The sequence below is a fragment of the Magnolia sinica genome, chromosome 16, assembly GCF_029962835.1.
Source record: "Magnolia sinica isolate HGM2019 chromosome 16, MsV1, whole genome shotgun sequence".
In the NCBI taxonomy this organism is placed as follows: domain Eukaryota; kingdom Viridiplantae; phylum Streptophyta; class Magnoliopsida; order Magnoliales; family Magnoliaceae; genus Magnolia; species Magnolia sinica.
In genome coordinates this window covers 23783913-23797595 of record NC_080588.1, presented here as the reverse complement: position 1 = coordinate 23797595, position 13683 = coordinate 23783913, and the positions used below count along the sequence as shown (strand labels likewise).

The window sequence follows — 13683 nt, the reverse complement described above, 5'->3', positions numbered from 1 at the left end:
AGTCACCCACAATGTGTCTGTGGAGGCTATGACCCTGATGTTGCTAGGGCATACAATAACTACAATCACACCAATGTAAGTGTATGAGTCACACTATCAGTCATGCAATAGTCCTGTATGTACCATGCACTTATATGGGGCAACTCCGCCTATCAGGGAGCCCATAAACAGTCTGCCCAAAGGCATATGCTATGATCGGTCACTCCTCACATCAGGCATACATATGATGCGAATGATCATGAATCATGGATCTATACTAAACATGTATAAAGAGATGAGCTCTGTGTATAATGGAGATGGGCCTAGACGGCCTACTTACCAAAAGTATGGGCCTATCAGTGGGCCTTAGGGAGAGTTATAATGCGGACATTTAACCAACATTATCCATTCAATGTGGACGTCAAACCAGCATTGCTCCCAAGGCGTGGCCCGTTACAAAATCAATACATATACCATGATGGAATTACACCACATTGGGCCTTATATATGTCCTATTGGCCCTTGACCCGTGGGCCTCCAGTACATCAAATGGGCTTCATAATATGGGCTTAATACAATTCAAGGTGGGCCTCAACAAGGACCACCAATACATAAAGATGGGCCTCCACAATGGGCCTTAAATTATCTACAAAACGGTTGGACAGTTGGATGAAACACATGCATCATGATGGAGCCCACTCTAGTGGAGGGTATGGTTTGCAATACATACATAAGTGGGTCCCATGTGGGGCCTACCATAATGTTTATTTTCCAACCAACTGTTCATAAGGTCATGTGGACCAAGGTAGGACCCACTGTGATACTTGTTTGCCATCCAATCTATGCATATGGTCATGTGGACCTTGAGTAGGGCCCTCATTGATATTTATTTGCCATCTAATTTATTCATAAGGTCATGTGGACCTTGAGTAGGGCCCACAGTGACATTTATATGCCATCCAACTGTTGAGGAGGTCACGTGGGCCTGGATAGGGCCCACTGTAATATTTGTTTTCCGTCCAAATGGGCCGAGGTCACGTGGGCCTGGATAACGCCCACTGTAATATTTGTTTTCCATACAAAATGGGCCCACTGTAATGTTTGTTTTCCATACAACCTGTTGATAGGTCGTGTGGACCAGGGTAGGGCCCACTGGACTGGGGCCCACTGGAAATATTTATTTTCCACCCAATTCGTAAGGTCACACGGACCGTGGGTTGGGCCCACCATAACACGGTCAGAAGCCCACCGTGATGATTTTTATTTTATTTTATTTATTATTATTTTTTTTTTATATATACATATATATCATATGGAAAGGGAGCCCACCGTGATGTGGTCTACAAATCCAACCCGCTCATTATGTGTGCCCCACTTGGCTGAGGGTACAGACCAAGTTTCAGCCGCATTCAAATTTCAGGTAGGCCCCACCAAGTGTTTTTATATGTTTAGACATGTCTTCACATGATTTTAGATGGTGTGGCCCACCTAAGTTCCATATAAGGCAGATTTTTGGGATGGACGGTCAGTCCATGGGGACCCATCAAATGCACGGTTTGGATGGTCGAAAGGCATCAAGGTGGGGCTCACAGTAGGGCCGTGAGGGCCTGCTCGGTCCGTCCGCCCGTCCTCTGACAGCGGCAGCAGCAGATGCTGCTGCCTCTGATTCCAAATTTTTTTTTTTAAAAAAAATCAATGTTTTGATGGTTTTTGATAGATGGGGCCCACTACAGACGAATCCATCCCAGCCATTGGTCCCTGTGACTCGATATAATCCCATCGAGTCCAATATTGGGTGGTTTTTGATATACAGGAGCATCAGGGAGGTATTTTAATGGCAATACCGCTATTTCCTTTGGTATGGCCCGCTTGATTATCAGATTAGTCTATATTTTTGGTTCAATGGCTGAAATGAACTGGGTAACGGAATAGACGGTGTGGATCAGTCCCATACATCAAGGTGGGGCCTGCATGGGCAGCCTACTCCAAAAAGGCTCCCTTTTTAACGTTTTGCTAGCTTGCGAGTACACACCACTGTCAGTATACACACTCTATGTTGGCCACGCCCGTCCAGCATCCACTGACGCTGGACGGTGTGGATAAACACATGCATTATGGTGGGTCCCACATGGACGTGGCCCACCAAATATATACATATAATACATATATTATATTATATATATAATACATATTATATTATATATATTATATAAAATATAACATATATATATATAAAGCATTTGGCCCACCTAAACAGTGGATGGTGTGGATCATCACCTACAATAGGATGGGCTACACCGTCTGATGTAGATGGACGGGTAGATATAACACATATTGGTGGGATCCACACCATAACAAAGGAAGAGAGAGAGAGAGATAGAGAGAGAGATATACGGTGAGATAGAGGAACCCCGCCACTATGGGCCCTCTTGATTAAATCACATACATCCAAATGGGTCCCACCAACAAGTGGGCCCTAAAATCTAGAGTAGTGGTAAATCACCCACCTTATCTTCCTTCTTCTTGGTCCCTTAGACTCCAATGCTCCTTAGCTTCAACTTTGATGGAGGTTGATGGGGTTTAGATGGTTGAGATGGAAGTTAAGAAGGTGGACCACACTTGGGAGGGAGAGGAGAGCTTGGACGTGAGGGGGTTGAGTTGCTTGGGAGAGATTTTCTTTCTGGAGAAATGAGGGAGAGAGAGAAGATATGGATGGGTGAGGTGAGGTGATGGAGTGATGGGTTGGGTTGAAAAATTGTAAAAGGTGTATGGTTGTTGTTGAAAATGGGAAAAAGAGGAGTGGTGAGGTGGAAAGAGGGTAGACTTTTGAAAAAGGAGGGAATGGGTTGATGTACTTGAGGTAAGGCTTGCATTTATGATTGATTGATGGGACTAATAGTAGAGATTCCCTCGAAATCCGCAACGCGCGGTGTTTCTTTGGAATAAACACAGATCGACATCTTCTTGCCTGGGTATCGGTTGGTTGCGCAAGTCACGGCGTTAAAACCGCGGCGACGACGCGGTCGCCAAGACATAGGTTTCGGATCGAGCTGACGTCGGTGTGCGGGACCTGGCTTAGGATCGTGCACAAACGCCGGATACGGTGCGAAGGTTGCCGGAATTTGACTGGAAGGACTGCGGAAGCCAACGGAATAGTACGGACTAGGACACGGGTCTTACATAGATAATGTCAGAAATCCACGAAGGACTATGCGGCCCACACATGAACGGACATATGATGGTAAAGAAGATCTTATGGCTCGGTTACTATTGGCTAACGATGAAGATAAATTGCTGCAAACACGTTAGGAAATGCTTCAACTGTCAAGAACATGCGAACTAAATCCATGCGCCTGCTTTCGAACTTTACAACTTGATGACACCATGGCCCTTCTCTATATGGGGACTTGACATCATCGGCAAGGTCTACCCCAAAGCTTCAAATGGGCATGAATACATCCTGGTAGCAGTAGATTACTTCACCAAGTGGATAAAGGCAGCATCCTACACCACCATCGCAGCATCTCATGTGGTCAAGTTTATGAAGAACAATATCATCAGCCGATATGGGATTCCTCGGGCCATTATTACAGACTACGGAACTCCGTTCGTTAATAAAAGGATGGGCGATTTCCTCAACAAATTCAGAATTCAATGTCATTAATCAAGCCCCTACCGTCCTCAAATGAATGGTGGGGTCGAAGCTGCAAACAAGATCATCATCCGTATACTGGAGAAAATGGTCAAGACATATCATGACTGGTCGGAAATGCTCCCATACGCACTCTAGGCTTATCGGATGTCTATACGGTCTGCTATAGGCACAAACCCATATGAACTTGCATACGGAATGAAAGTAGTACTACCAGTTGAAATTGAAATCCCATCACTCCGAGTATTGCTAGAGAGAGAGGTCGAGGAAGGTGAGTGGCAGCAAGCAAGATACGATCAACTGCATCTGGCAGATGAAAAGCGCATGCATGCGCTGAGTCACTCACAGTGCTACCAAAGAAGGATCGCACGGGGTTACAATAAAAGGGTCTGAAAAAGAAGTTTCAAAGTCGGCAACATGGTCATGAAGCGCATCCGACCGCCGCATTTGCCAGATCCCAGAGGAAAGTTCAAACCCTCGCGGGGCGAACCACTGATAATTTGGGAAGTACTCCCAGGATGTGCTCTTTGGCTCACTAGTCTGAGAGAAGAAGATCTTCCCGAGCCCATCAATGCCAATAACGTGAAAATTTATCATGGATAACTATTCCTAACCTAGTCAACGAGTACAATCGCAAAGCTGTATCCATCACCCCTCTCACAAAAATAAAAAAAATCTCCATCACTTCCCCTAACCAAAAATCCCCATCACTCCTCCCATAAAAAAATTAACAAAAAAAAGGAGAAAAAGAAGAAATAACACCACAAACAACAAAAAAAAGACAAAAAAGAAGAAGAAAAAGACAAAAACTTTAAAAAGAAGACCGAAAAGGAGAAGAAAATAAGACCATCCCCAAATAATTCGACCAAAAACAGCTTATGATTGTGATCAAAGACTAGGACAGGAAAGTAACCAGTTGGTCGGCTATGAAGGAAGTCTCTTCGTCTCTTCCGGCACTCAAAAAAAAGAGAGAAAAACATGCTTAAGCAAAAAGGGCGAGTTGAAAACCCGAAAGGGCAGCTCGAGTAAAAATAGCAGGCTTATAGCGGACTTGGTAAAAACCTAAAAAGGCACCAAGGGTAAAAGTAGCACAGTTGCCAAGGGGTAGGCAAGATAAAAAAACCCGGGACGTGAAAATTCAAAAGCACACTACAGGCAAAAAGGAGGAGAAAAGCCGGTCGTAGTGAAAACCGGAAAGGGTGCTACGGGCAAAAATGGCTAACAAATAAAAATGAAAAAAAAAATGCAGGTATAGAAGAGGCCAAGGCAACAAATACAACGAAGAGATACAAGGAGAGGACCAACTTCGGATCAGTGTTCTATCAAGACTCTGCTCAAATCCAAAGGACACGATCCTGGACATGCTCTTAGGGAACCAAAATCCCAAGTACACAACCCAGATTACTGCACACAACATGCGTTGAGCCTAATATTCTAATCCCAATCATCCAAAGCACAAATCCAAACATGAGCTAGCACTTAAAAGTTTTGGCACACACAAAAAACTTTTTCTTTTCAAAAAGTCTTTTACATCATTTGTCTTTCTATTTACAAAAAAAAAGATATATGTATATATATATATATATATATATATATATATATATATATATATATATATATCCATCCATAGAGGACAAGCAGCCAATCAGATCAAGGACCCCAGGTAAGTCCCTATCACTCATACATCGACAGTCTCTGCCTGAGCCTCTCTACCTCCATGCACGGGTAAAAGACCTCATCCCTCTCCAATTAATGAGCAGCGAACATACTCTCATTGTACCACCTCTCCACTGCTAGCTGACGAGCCATGTCCTCATAGGAGTGACGAAGGATAATAATCTCTGATATCAAGTGGCCGTGTGTCGTAAGAAGAAACAATGGATCAATGAATGGTTGCTCCTCGAATGCCTCCAGCGAATCATCAACACACGAGGAAGACGAAGTGGTATCACCGACCATGTCTCGATCAATGGCCTCATCCGCCAAGTGCCAACCTGGGACCTGGCGATAAAGTAACTGCTCTGCCACCCATCGCTAATATGGCACTGTAACTAAAGGTGGAGACCAAGACTCAAACTCCAGAACCACCGCATCCAAGCAACCCTGCCAAGATATCCAGACTCGTCGATACAAAGATATTAAGTCGGAAGGAAGAGGAGCATGTCCAAATCCAGAAAAGGCGAAGTCCGAGACATCCTGCCAGAAACCGAACTACCGAAGAAATTGCACAGGATGGTAAGAGCAGTACCCTCAGAGACCCAACAACAGCAAAGGAGTGCGAGTTGCACTATAAATCAAAGGCGAGCGGCAGAGCCATGGAGCCTCCCAGCTCACCTCCCATCCCCGGAGCTGAGAAAGCATACGATGGTACAACGACTCAGTGGCCTCAACACTGGAAGGAAGGCCATCAAGCAATAGAGACAACACATCATCACGGCAGGACTCAGGCCACACAAGCGGAGGGGTCATATGGAGGTGCTCCCATAGCCATACCTAGATGGAGCTATGAGTTAAATTCAAATGCACAACACAGGCATCAGAGTAGAGGAAAAACAAAAATTGGAAGATACGAGTGTGACCAAGAGAGCAATCAGTCAAGCCCATAAAGAGCTCCGCCAACACCACAGAAACAATACTTCTGCGGCCTAGAACGCGACGGAATACATCCAGTAGAACTGCTAATGAGGACTGCCGCCAGCCTGAGAAGAGCAGCTCACCCAGGACACAAAATATCAGTGCATTCAAGCATTGAAGCTGGCGATCGAATCCAGAGCCCCCTTGAGTAGTCGAACAACGATCATATAGAAGCTTGAGTGAAAACTCATTGGCTTCACCCTCTGCAGTGGGAAAAGCAGCTGAAAATCCAAACCAAGGGATCAGGTCAGCTGGATGAACTAGCTCAGATGAAGGAACATAAGGCTCTCGAGCGAGAGGAAGACCAGATAGGCGTGTAAACTCCTCCAAAGATGGCCCCAGCTCCAAATCATTGTAGGAAAAGAGGTTCAATGTTGGAACTCAATCATACGAAGCCGCACTCAATAGTCACCAACCTAGGTGAACTCGGTAGAAGTGAAGAACCTCTTTGAAACCCAAGGAGCCCAGCTCAAAGATCTCAGACTCAGTTAAGCTCTCATCCAGATATGCAACCACTCAGAACAGGTGCCACATGGTTGTAGTCGGTAAGTCTAAACAGGCACACCCTCTACAATCTGGAACCCCGGGTCAACAAGAGAATCATCGAAGATTAACATCCCCTCATCCAACAGATCTATCTCATGGTGACGGAAGAAACCAGACTCACCCATCACTTCCCGTAGAGTGTCCTGAAAAGTTGCAACAGGTGGGCCCGAGCCGCCAATGATCGCCACATCAGGAGCAGTCTAGAAAGCACATGCCCCAAGAGCTGCAACGCCTAAAGTATCCCAGTAGCTGACTGGACCAATACCTTGATCCCCGACAACAACCGCCTGTCCCATCACTACCTCGAAGTCTGCACCAAATATCTGACCCAAGCCAACTGCAAAGAGTCCATCGCCTACCAGATCCAAATCGCTCGAACCACCAAAGTGGGGCCCGCCACCCATCTGGACCTGATCTATCCCATCCACACCATCCACTCCCATCAACATAGCATCTCCGACACCCAAAAGTGACTCACCAAGGTCTGGACTGTCCACCACCCCTCCAACACCATCCACATCATCCGATGGTTCTACAATCCCAACACTCGATGACCCACTAGGCATGGAAACATCAAATCTATCCACACCAACAAACCTATCAAATCCATCAAGCCCATCCATCCCATCCAATCCAACCTCATACCCTCCATTAATGGTGGTAGGAATCATGCCATAAATGGCATTAACCTCTCCATCACCAACCTCCATCAACCCATCTATAAAAGAGCTTCCATTACCATAAATTCCAAAACCCCCACCCATCTCCCCTTCATTCATGGACCCACCAACATTCTCATCATGACCAGCCATAAAGGACAAGGAGGAAAAGACAAAGAGGAGAAAAGACAAAGGAAAGAAAAAGAGGACAAAAGAGATGGATTCGAAGGTCAGGGCGGAGAAAGAATGTCCAGAAAGGTGCTAAAGAATGTATAGAGAAGAAGAGGATTTATTGGAAGAAAAGATGGATAGAGGCAGTAATCGAAATACCGCTAGTGGTACTCAAAGTACCATTGTAGGTACTGACATCCCTGTATCACTACTGCACTTGACAAGACAGGGGAACAGGCAAAAGTCAACTGGTGGTAGTCGGACCAGCGGTAGTCCAACTGCCGTCCCTGCCCATAATCGCACACAATCAAACTTAGGGTCCGATTCTGAAACTCTGGAGCCCAATTCATCTCCGAAAAAACTGTTTGGGCCATCAACAACAATGTTTCAAGAGTCTAAGGGCAGAGAAGGTAGGCGAGAAAGTTTTTTTATATATGTTTAAGAAATGTTGTACAAAACGAGCATACAGATCACATGATACAATAGGAACTAGTCATCCTCGTCAGGTATATATTCATCTCTACCCTTTCGGCGGACATGCGGCCTCAGAAGACCTCCACCGGCGAAGCGCGCACCATCACGGGGGGAATAAGCATGCTGCGGTATGTGGCCGATACCATACTGCTTGCACCAGGAGCTATACTCCCTCGTTGGGTCCACAAAGGCACTAGCATCAAAGCCCTCCAAAGCAGCAGCCAACTCTTGCTCAGGCACCACTCTCCAGTCAGATGGACCAGTTGGGGGACTGAACGAAACGAGCAGACTCCCATCCAACTGCCAAAAGAGCCTCTCGCCAAGGTACCACTTCGTCACTCGAGGGTCTTCCAGGATATGTCGCCGCCTCAAACCCTGAAAAGCCTCCTGGGTAGCAGGAGGAAGGGCCGCGTTTGATCGAAAGTATGGCCGAGTATGAAACTGAAAAAGTAAAGGGTGTACATAAATCAAATAGTACAGAGCAAAACTACATAGGGTAACACAGGACAGGGCAGTGACTTACATCATCAGGGACCAGGGCATCTATGTTCGACCTCAAAGCAAGATCAGAAAACATGCACATGTGGCTGCGGTTATCCTTGTACCATAGCATCGTGCGAGGAAAAGGAGGCGAATGATCGATCAGAGTGGGCGCCAAGTGAGGGAAATGGTCGAAAAAGCACACCTACATGCGATCATAGTCAGAAGTCGACCCCAATCATCTCAAAGCCGAAAAACGTGAAGGAACATATTCAAAGGATACCTCAACGACCGGATAAAAGCCAGTCAGAGACCTTCTGATGCAGCGATTGGCCTTGTCCAGTCCTTCATACAGATGGGCGAGGAGAGTCGCATTCCAATTGTATGGTGTGAGGAAGGTGATATCTGCCACCAACGTCGATAGACGGGAACTCTCCAGCTCATTCCCGTGGTAGAAGATCATCGCTCCCATAGTGTACAGTATTAGGGTGCGGGCCTTCACGATGGCTGTGGCCTCGGTCTCAAGGATACGCTGGGCAAAGTTTGATGATAGCCAGAGCAACCTGAACCGATGGCTGAAAAAATCTGAAGCATCCGGCATCATCCCTAGCAGACTCATCTAATCATCCTCAGAAGGTATCGGGAGGTCATCCTCAAAAGGGACAGATCCCTCATCATACTTACGGCCCAGCTGCATATAGATATCATATGTGGTGACCCCCCACTCTCCGAAGGGCAGATGAAAGGTATGAGTCCCAGCGTGCCACCGCTCCGTCAAAGCCGATAGGAGAGATATGTTCATCTTGCTCAGACGAACCTAGAATAGACTGGCAAATGGAGTGTGCTCCAACACATCAAAAAATAGAGGCTAAGGGTCATGGAACCAATCTGGCCAGTGAGTCCTGACTCCCCGACCCCTCAGGATCGCAGGAGCACCACCCTCACGAGCCACATTAGATAAATGACGACCCTTAGGAGGCACAAAACAAGGATTGACTGACTGACGGGAAGAGCTAGCGCCATTCCTACCATGACGAGGCATGCTACACAAGCAAAACCCATAGGTAAGCACCTCCTTAATGTCAAACTTAAAAGACAAAAGCCCCAAAAACTGAAAAAAGAAAAAGAAAAAAAAGAACCTAACTTAAAGTCCAAGTCAAAATTCAAAGCTTAAAGTCAAGGTCCATTTTCCAAAGCCCATTCTCAAGGCCCATTCTAAAGGCCCATTTTCCAAAAACCCATTCCAAAGGCCCAATTTCAAAGCCCATTCCAAAGGCCCATTTTCCAAAACCCATTCCAAAGGCCCAATTTCAAGGCCCATTCCAAAGGCCCATCCCAAAGCCCCATTTTCCAAAGGCCCATTTTCCAAAGGCCGTCTCCAAAGCCCAATTTCAAGGCCCGTCTTTCAAAAAGCCCAAACCATTTCTTAAGGCTCATTTCCCATAAGAGTCCATGAAATCACATCCAGGGACCACATCTCTAAATCAAGGTCCACCTCAACTAGGCCAAATCAGAATCATGATTTGAGGCCCACTCAAGGAAATTCATCCATACATCAAATCAAATAAATTACATTGGATGTACCACAAATAACGGCCCGCCATCAAGATCCATACCATAAAAGTGCTCAAGTGGGTCCCAAATCACCCATCTTATGGTCTAGATCATTCAAAAGAAGAAGAAGAAAACAAACAAACAAACAAACAAAAAAGAAGAAGAAAAAGAAAGACAAAAACTAAATAAAAGAGTGGGGCCGCCTTTCTTATCACACCCCACTCTAACAAAGAAAACAAAAAATATATATGCAACAAAAAACAAAAAATTCAACCATCCCTATGGCCCAAAATAAAAAATCCTGCAAGATCCAATGGTAAAGATCTGGCTAAAATGTCCAATGGTCCTGATCATGGCCTCGCTAAGCTTAAAAGGAGATCCAAGGCTGCATCAAGTCTTTCATAAAGAAAATCTAACCAAACTCCAAGCAAAACACAAGCAAAGATTCAAGATCATCCACTTGGATTTGAAGGAAAAAGAAGGATAATGGAAAATCACAAAGATCAATGGTCAGAAAACACTCAAGGGAGCTACATTGGCGTCCCTGGACGTCCTTGGAAGGAGAAGAAATAGGAAAGAAAGACACACTGTTTGGACCAGTGCATAGCCCGGACCACCAGACAAAGGCCCGGACCAACGGTAATCGGACTGCCGCTGGCGGCAGTCCGACTGACGCTGGTGGCAGTCCGACTGACGCCCGACCGAATTTTGCATGGGTTAGCGAGCTTGCCCCTTATGTAATGATGGGATGCTCGAATGTCCCTTTGATCCATTAGGTAATACCTCAAGAAAATATAAAAAAGTAAAAAGTAAAGATTCCATGATTCCATCTCAAAATCTCACGAGAGATTCAATATCTCACAAGAAAATGAGAATCTTGATAAAGTGCACCAGGAAATTGCTGGAAATTGCCAAAAAAAAAGGAGAAAAGGGAAAAAATGTAAATAAATTGTACTCAATGCCCCATTATTAGTGGAGGCCATCTGACTGTTTAATCTACACCGTACAATAAAACTAGACGATCATGACCATCCGCAAATTAGACAGATCTTTCAAAAATCCAAAAATATTTCAACCATTAGCCCCATTAATTTATTAGTGGAGGCCATCTGTCAATTTATTATAAAAACCGAACGACGGCGCCCACCTGAGAGATCGAACAGATATTTTTCAAAAATCCAAAAATATTTCAAATAAAATCCCTAAGGAGTCTAGTTCCAAAGGAATTACTTTTCAAACAATTTTTTTTTAAAAACTCACACACAGTGCGCAGTACACTGAGGAATCTTCCATATTCTCCAGTTGCAGTCAGTGCAAACAACTAAATAAGATTCGATCTCTTCCGGTTTCCCCGGAGGATGGTCGTATCCGTACATGATACATGTACGATTGGCCCGATCTCTATATTTGGACAGTCGTACAAGTGCTAGTAGAAATGAGTGGATCCATTTCTAGGAAGAATAATTAACTCAAAGTGACAACAATCCATAGTATCCAAAGTATCAGAATTAAAAGATTGCATGGTAAAAGATTACCTGCACATACCTAGTCCAGGATGTTCGTAAAATTTGATCGAGTCCAAGTCGGCGTAGTGAGTTCCCCGTAAGGCCGCACCAACGCGTAGGGCAGCTAACCACTTTGACGATCTGTAGACACCCCACCCAGGCTAACATCTTGAAGAGGCAAGGACAATCCAGGCCATGATCAACAATTCAAACCTGAAACCCTGATCCGAACCATACCCGAACCTGAAACCCTAATCCAAACCCTACCCGAACCCGAAACCCTAATCTAAACCCTACCCAAATCCAAAACCCTAATCCAAACCCTTAGAACCTCCCAAACCCAGCCCAAAATCCCAAATCTAGGATCTATTCGAGCAAACCTAGCTTAGAAATACGCCCGGCCGAGCCAAAAACCCAAAAAAGGACCACCGGACAAACCAGTGCGCCACACGAGGACTGCATGTTTGGGCCCAGCCTGAGCCTGGCCTGGGCGGTAGTTTGACTACCGTCGGCGGTACTCCGATTATCTCCGTTCGCCGAACGCATGTGTCCTCCGAGTAACAGCTGGCAGAACGTCGAAAGTCAACTTTCTCCAGGAATTACCCCCCTATCTGATCCTATTTACCATTTTACCATGCCCAAGAGCCAATGTGAGCGCGACACCTGACAATTCTCTCTCCTCAACCAATCACCACTTGCCACCTCAGCTTTTACCCCTCCTAAACCTCACAATTACCGCAGTGCCATTGGAGAAGGCTATAAATAACCCTCTCCTCCTCTCATTTTCAACAACAACACATCAACCATCTCCACATCCAAGAGAGTGAGAGAAAGAGAAAGGGAGAGAGAAAGAGAGAGAGGAAGAGAGGGAAGGAGAGGGAAGGAGCTCCTAAGCCCCTAAGATTTGATCCTTTAGCCACCCCATAGCCTTTCCTCTGGACTCTTCTAGCCTAGCCCATGTTGGTCATGGTTCAATCCATGTTCTAGCCTATCCAAGTCTAAAGCCAAGGATCCACTCATCTCATACACCATCATGACATTTACTCCCTTCTTAACCCCTTGCTCCTCTAGACTTCTAGCGAACGTATGCTCTGTGACTTGCCGTACTACAGATCCTGTCACATTAGTAATTCCTAGTAGTCTAGTCCATTTTTCCTACCTCTTGGCATAAGCATCATTACATATGCCTTCTAGACACACTATGGATGTATGCTCTGTGGCTTGCCGAGGCTTCGGATCTTGTCATATCAAAAAATCTGTGTGTGCACCTAGTCTTATATCAACCACAACATCCATCTTCCCTTGAGAGTATTTTATCACACTAAGTAGAGACTGTACACTTGTACGGACAGAGAGGGTGCCTAACACCTTCCCTCTCTGTAACCGAGGTCCCTTACCCGGAATCTCGAATCGCAGATCAGGAGTCAATTTGAGGGAGGGAAGTCTTCAAACTTCTCCAACCTTACATATTCTACGGTTCTAGCCGACCGCGGGATTCTGAGATTTATCGGCTAGTGGCGTCTCCAACACGTACATATCAGCCTAATCCCCCTATCATCAAATCGAATCAAATGCCAGAGCTGACGTGGGCCCCAATTTCTAGTGTCCACAAGTTTATGTATAATAAAAAACTCTAATTTTTAACTATCTCAAACCTTACCCGCTGCACCTAACCCAACCCGATCCCAAACTCTCTCTCTCTCTCTCCCTCCCTCTTTTTTTTTTTTTTACACACACACCCGACACATGCCCCATGCACACATCGTAGTGGGATTTCACCACACATGGGTTTCGAACCCAAGGCCTCATGTTGAAACTCCTCAGAGTCTGCCATTGAGGTAAGGACCCGAACCCTCATCCTCCTCTTCCAAGCCTAGCAGCCACCCACCACCACCACCACCCTCCTCTCTCTCTCTCTCTCGATCTGACTTTGTAAGTGCTATAATGTTCAAAGCATGATTCACACCTTGTTTGTTAAATTTCATTTAGTCAAAACTTCTTAGCAAGTGATCTTCAAGTTGAAAACCAA

At 45.4% G+C, this 13683-nt stretch overlaps 1 protein-coding gene across 1 annotated transcript; it reads right to left on the bottom strand.

Moving 5' to 3' along the window:
• Positions 1-8130: 8130 nt before the first annotated feature.
• On the bottom strand, positions 8131-8796 carry LOC131228783 (uncharacterized). The gene is made up of 2 exons (XM_058224650.1): positions 8639-8796; positions 8131-8556 (listed from the first exon to the last, which is right to left on the bottom strand). Exons 1-2 carry the CDS (start codon positions 8726-8728, stop codon positions 8131-8133), a joined length of 516 nt encoding a protein of 171 aa, XP_058080633.1. The 5' UTR covers positions 8729-8796.
• Between the last annotated feature and the right edge of the window lie 4887 nt (positions 8797-13683).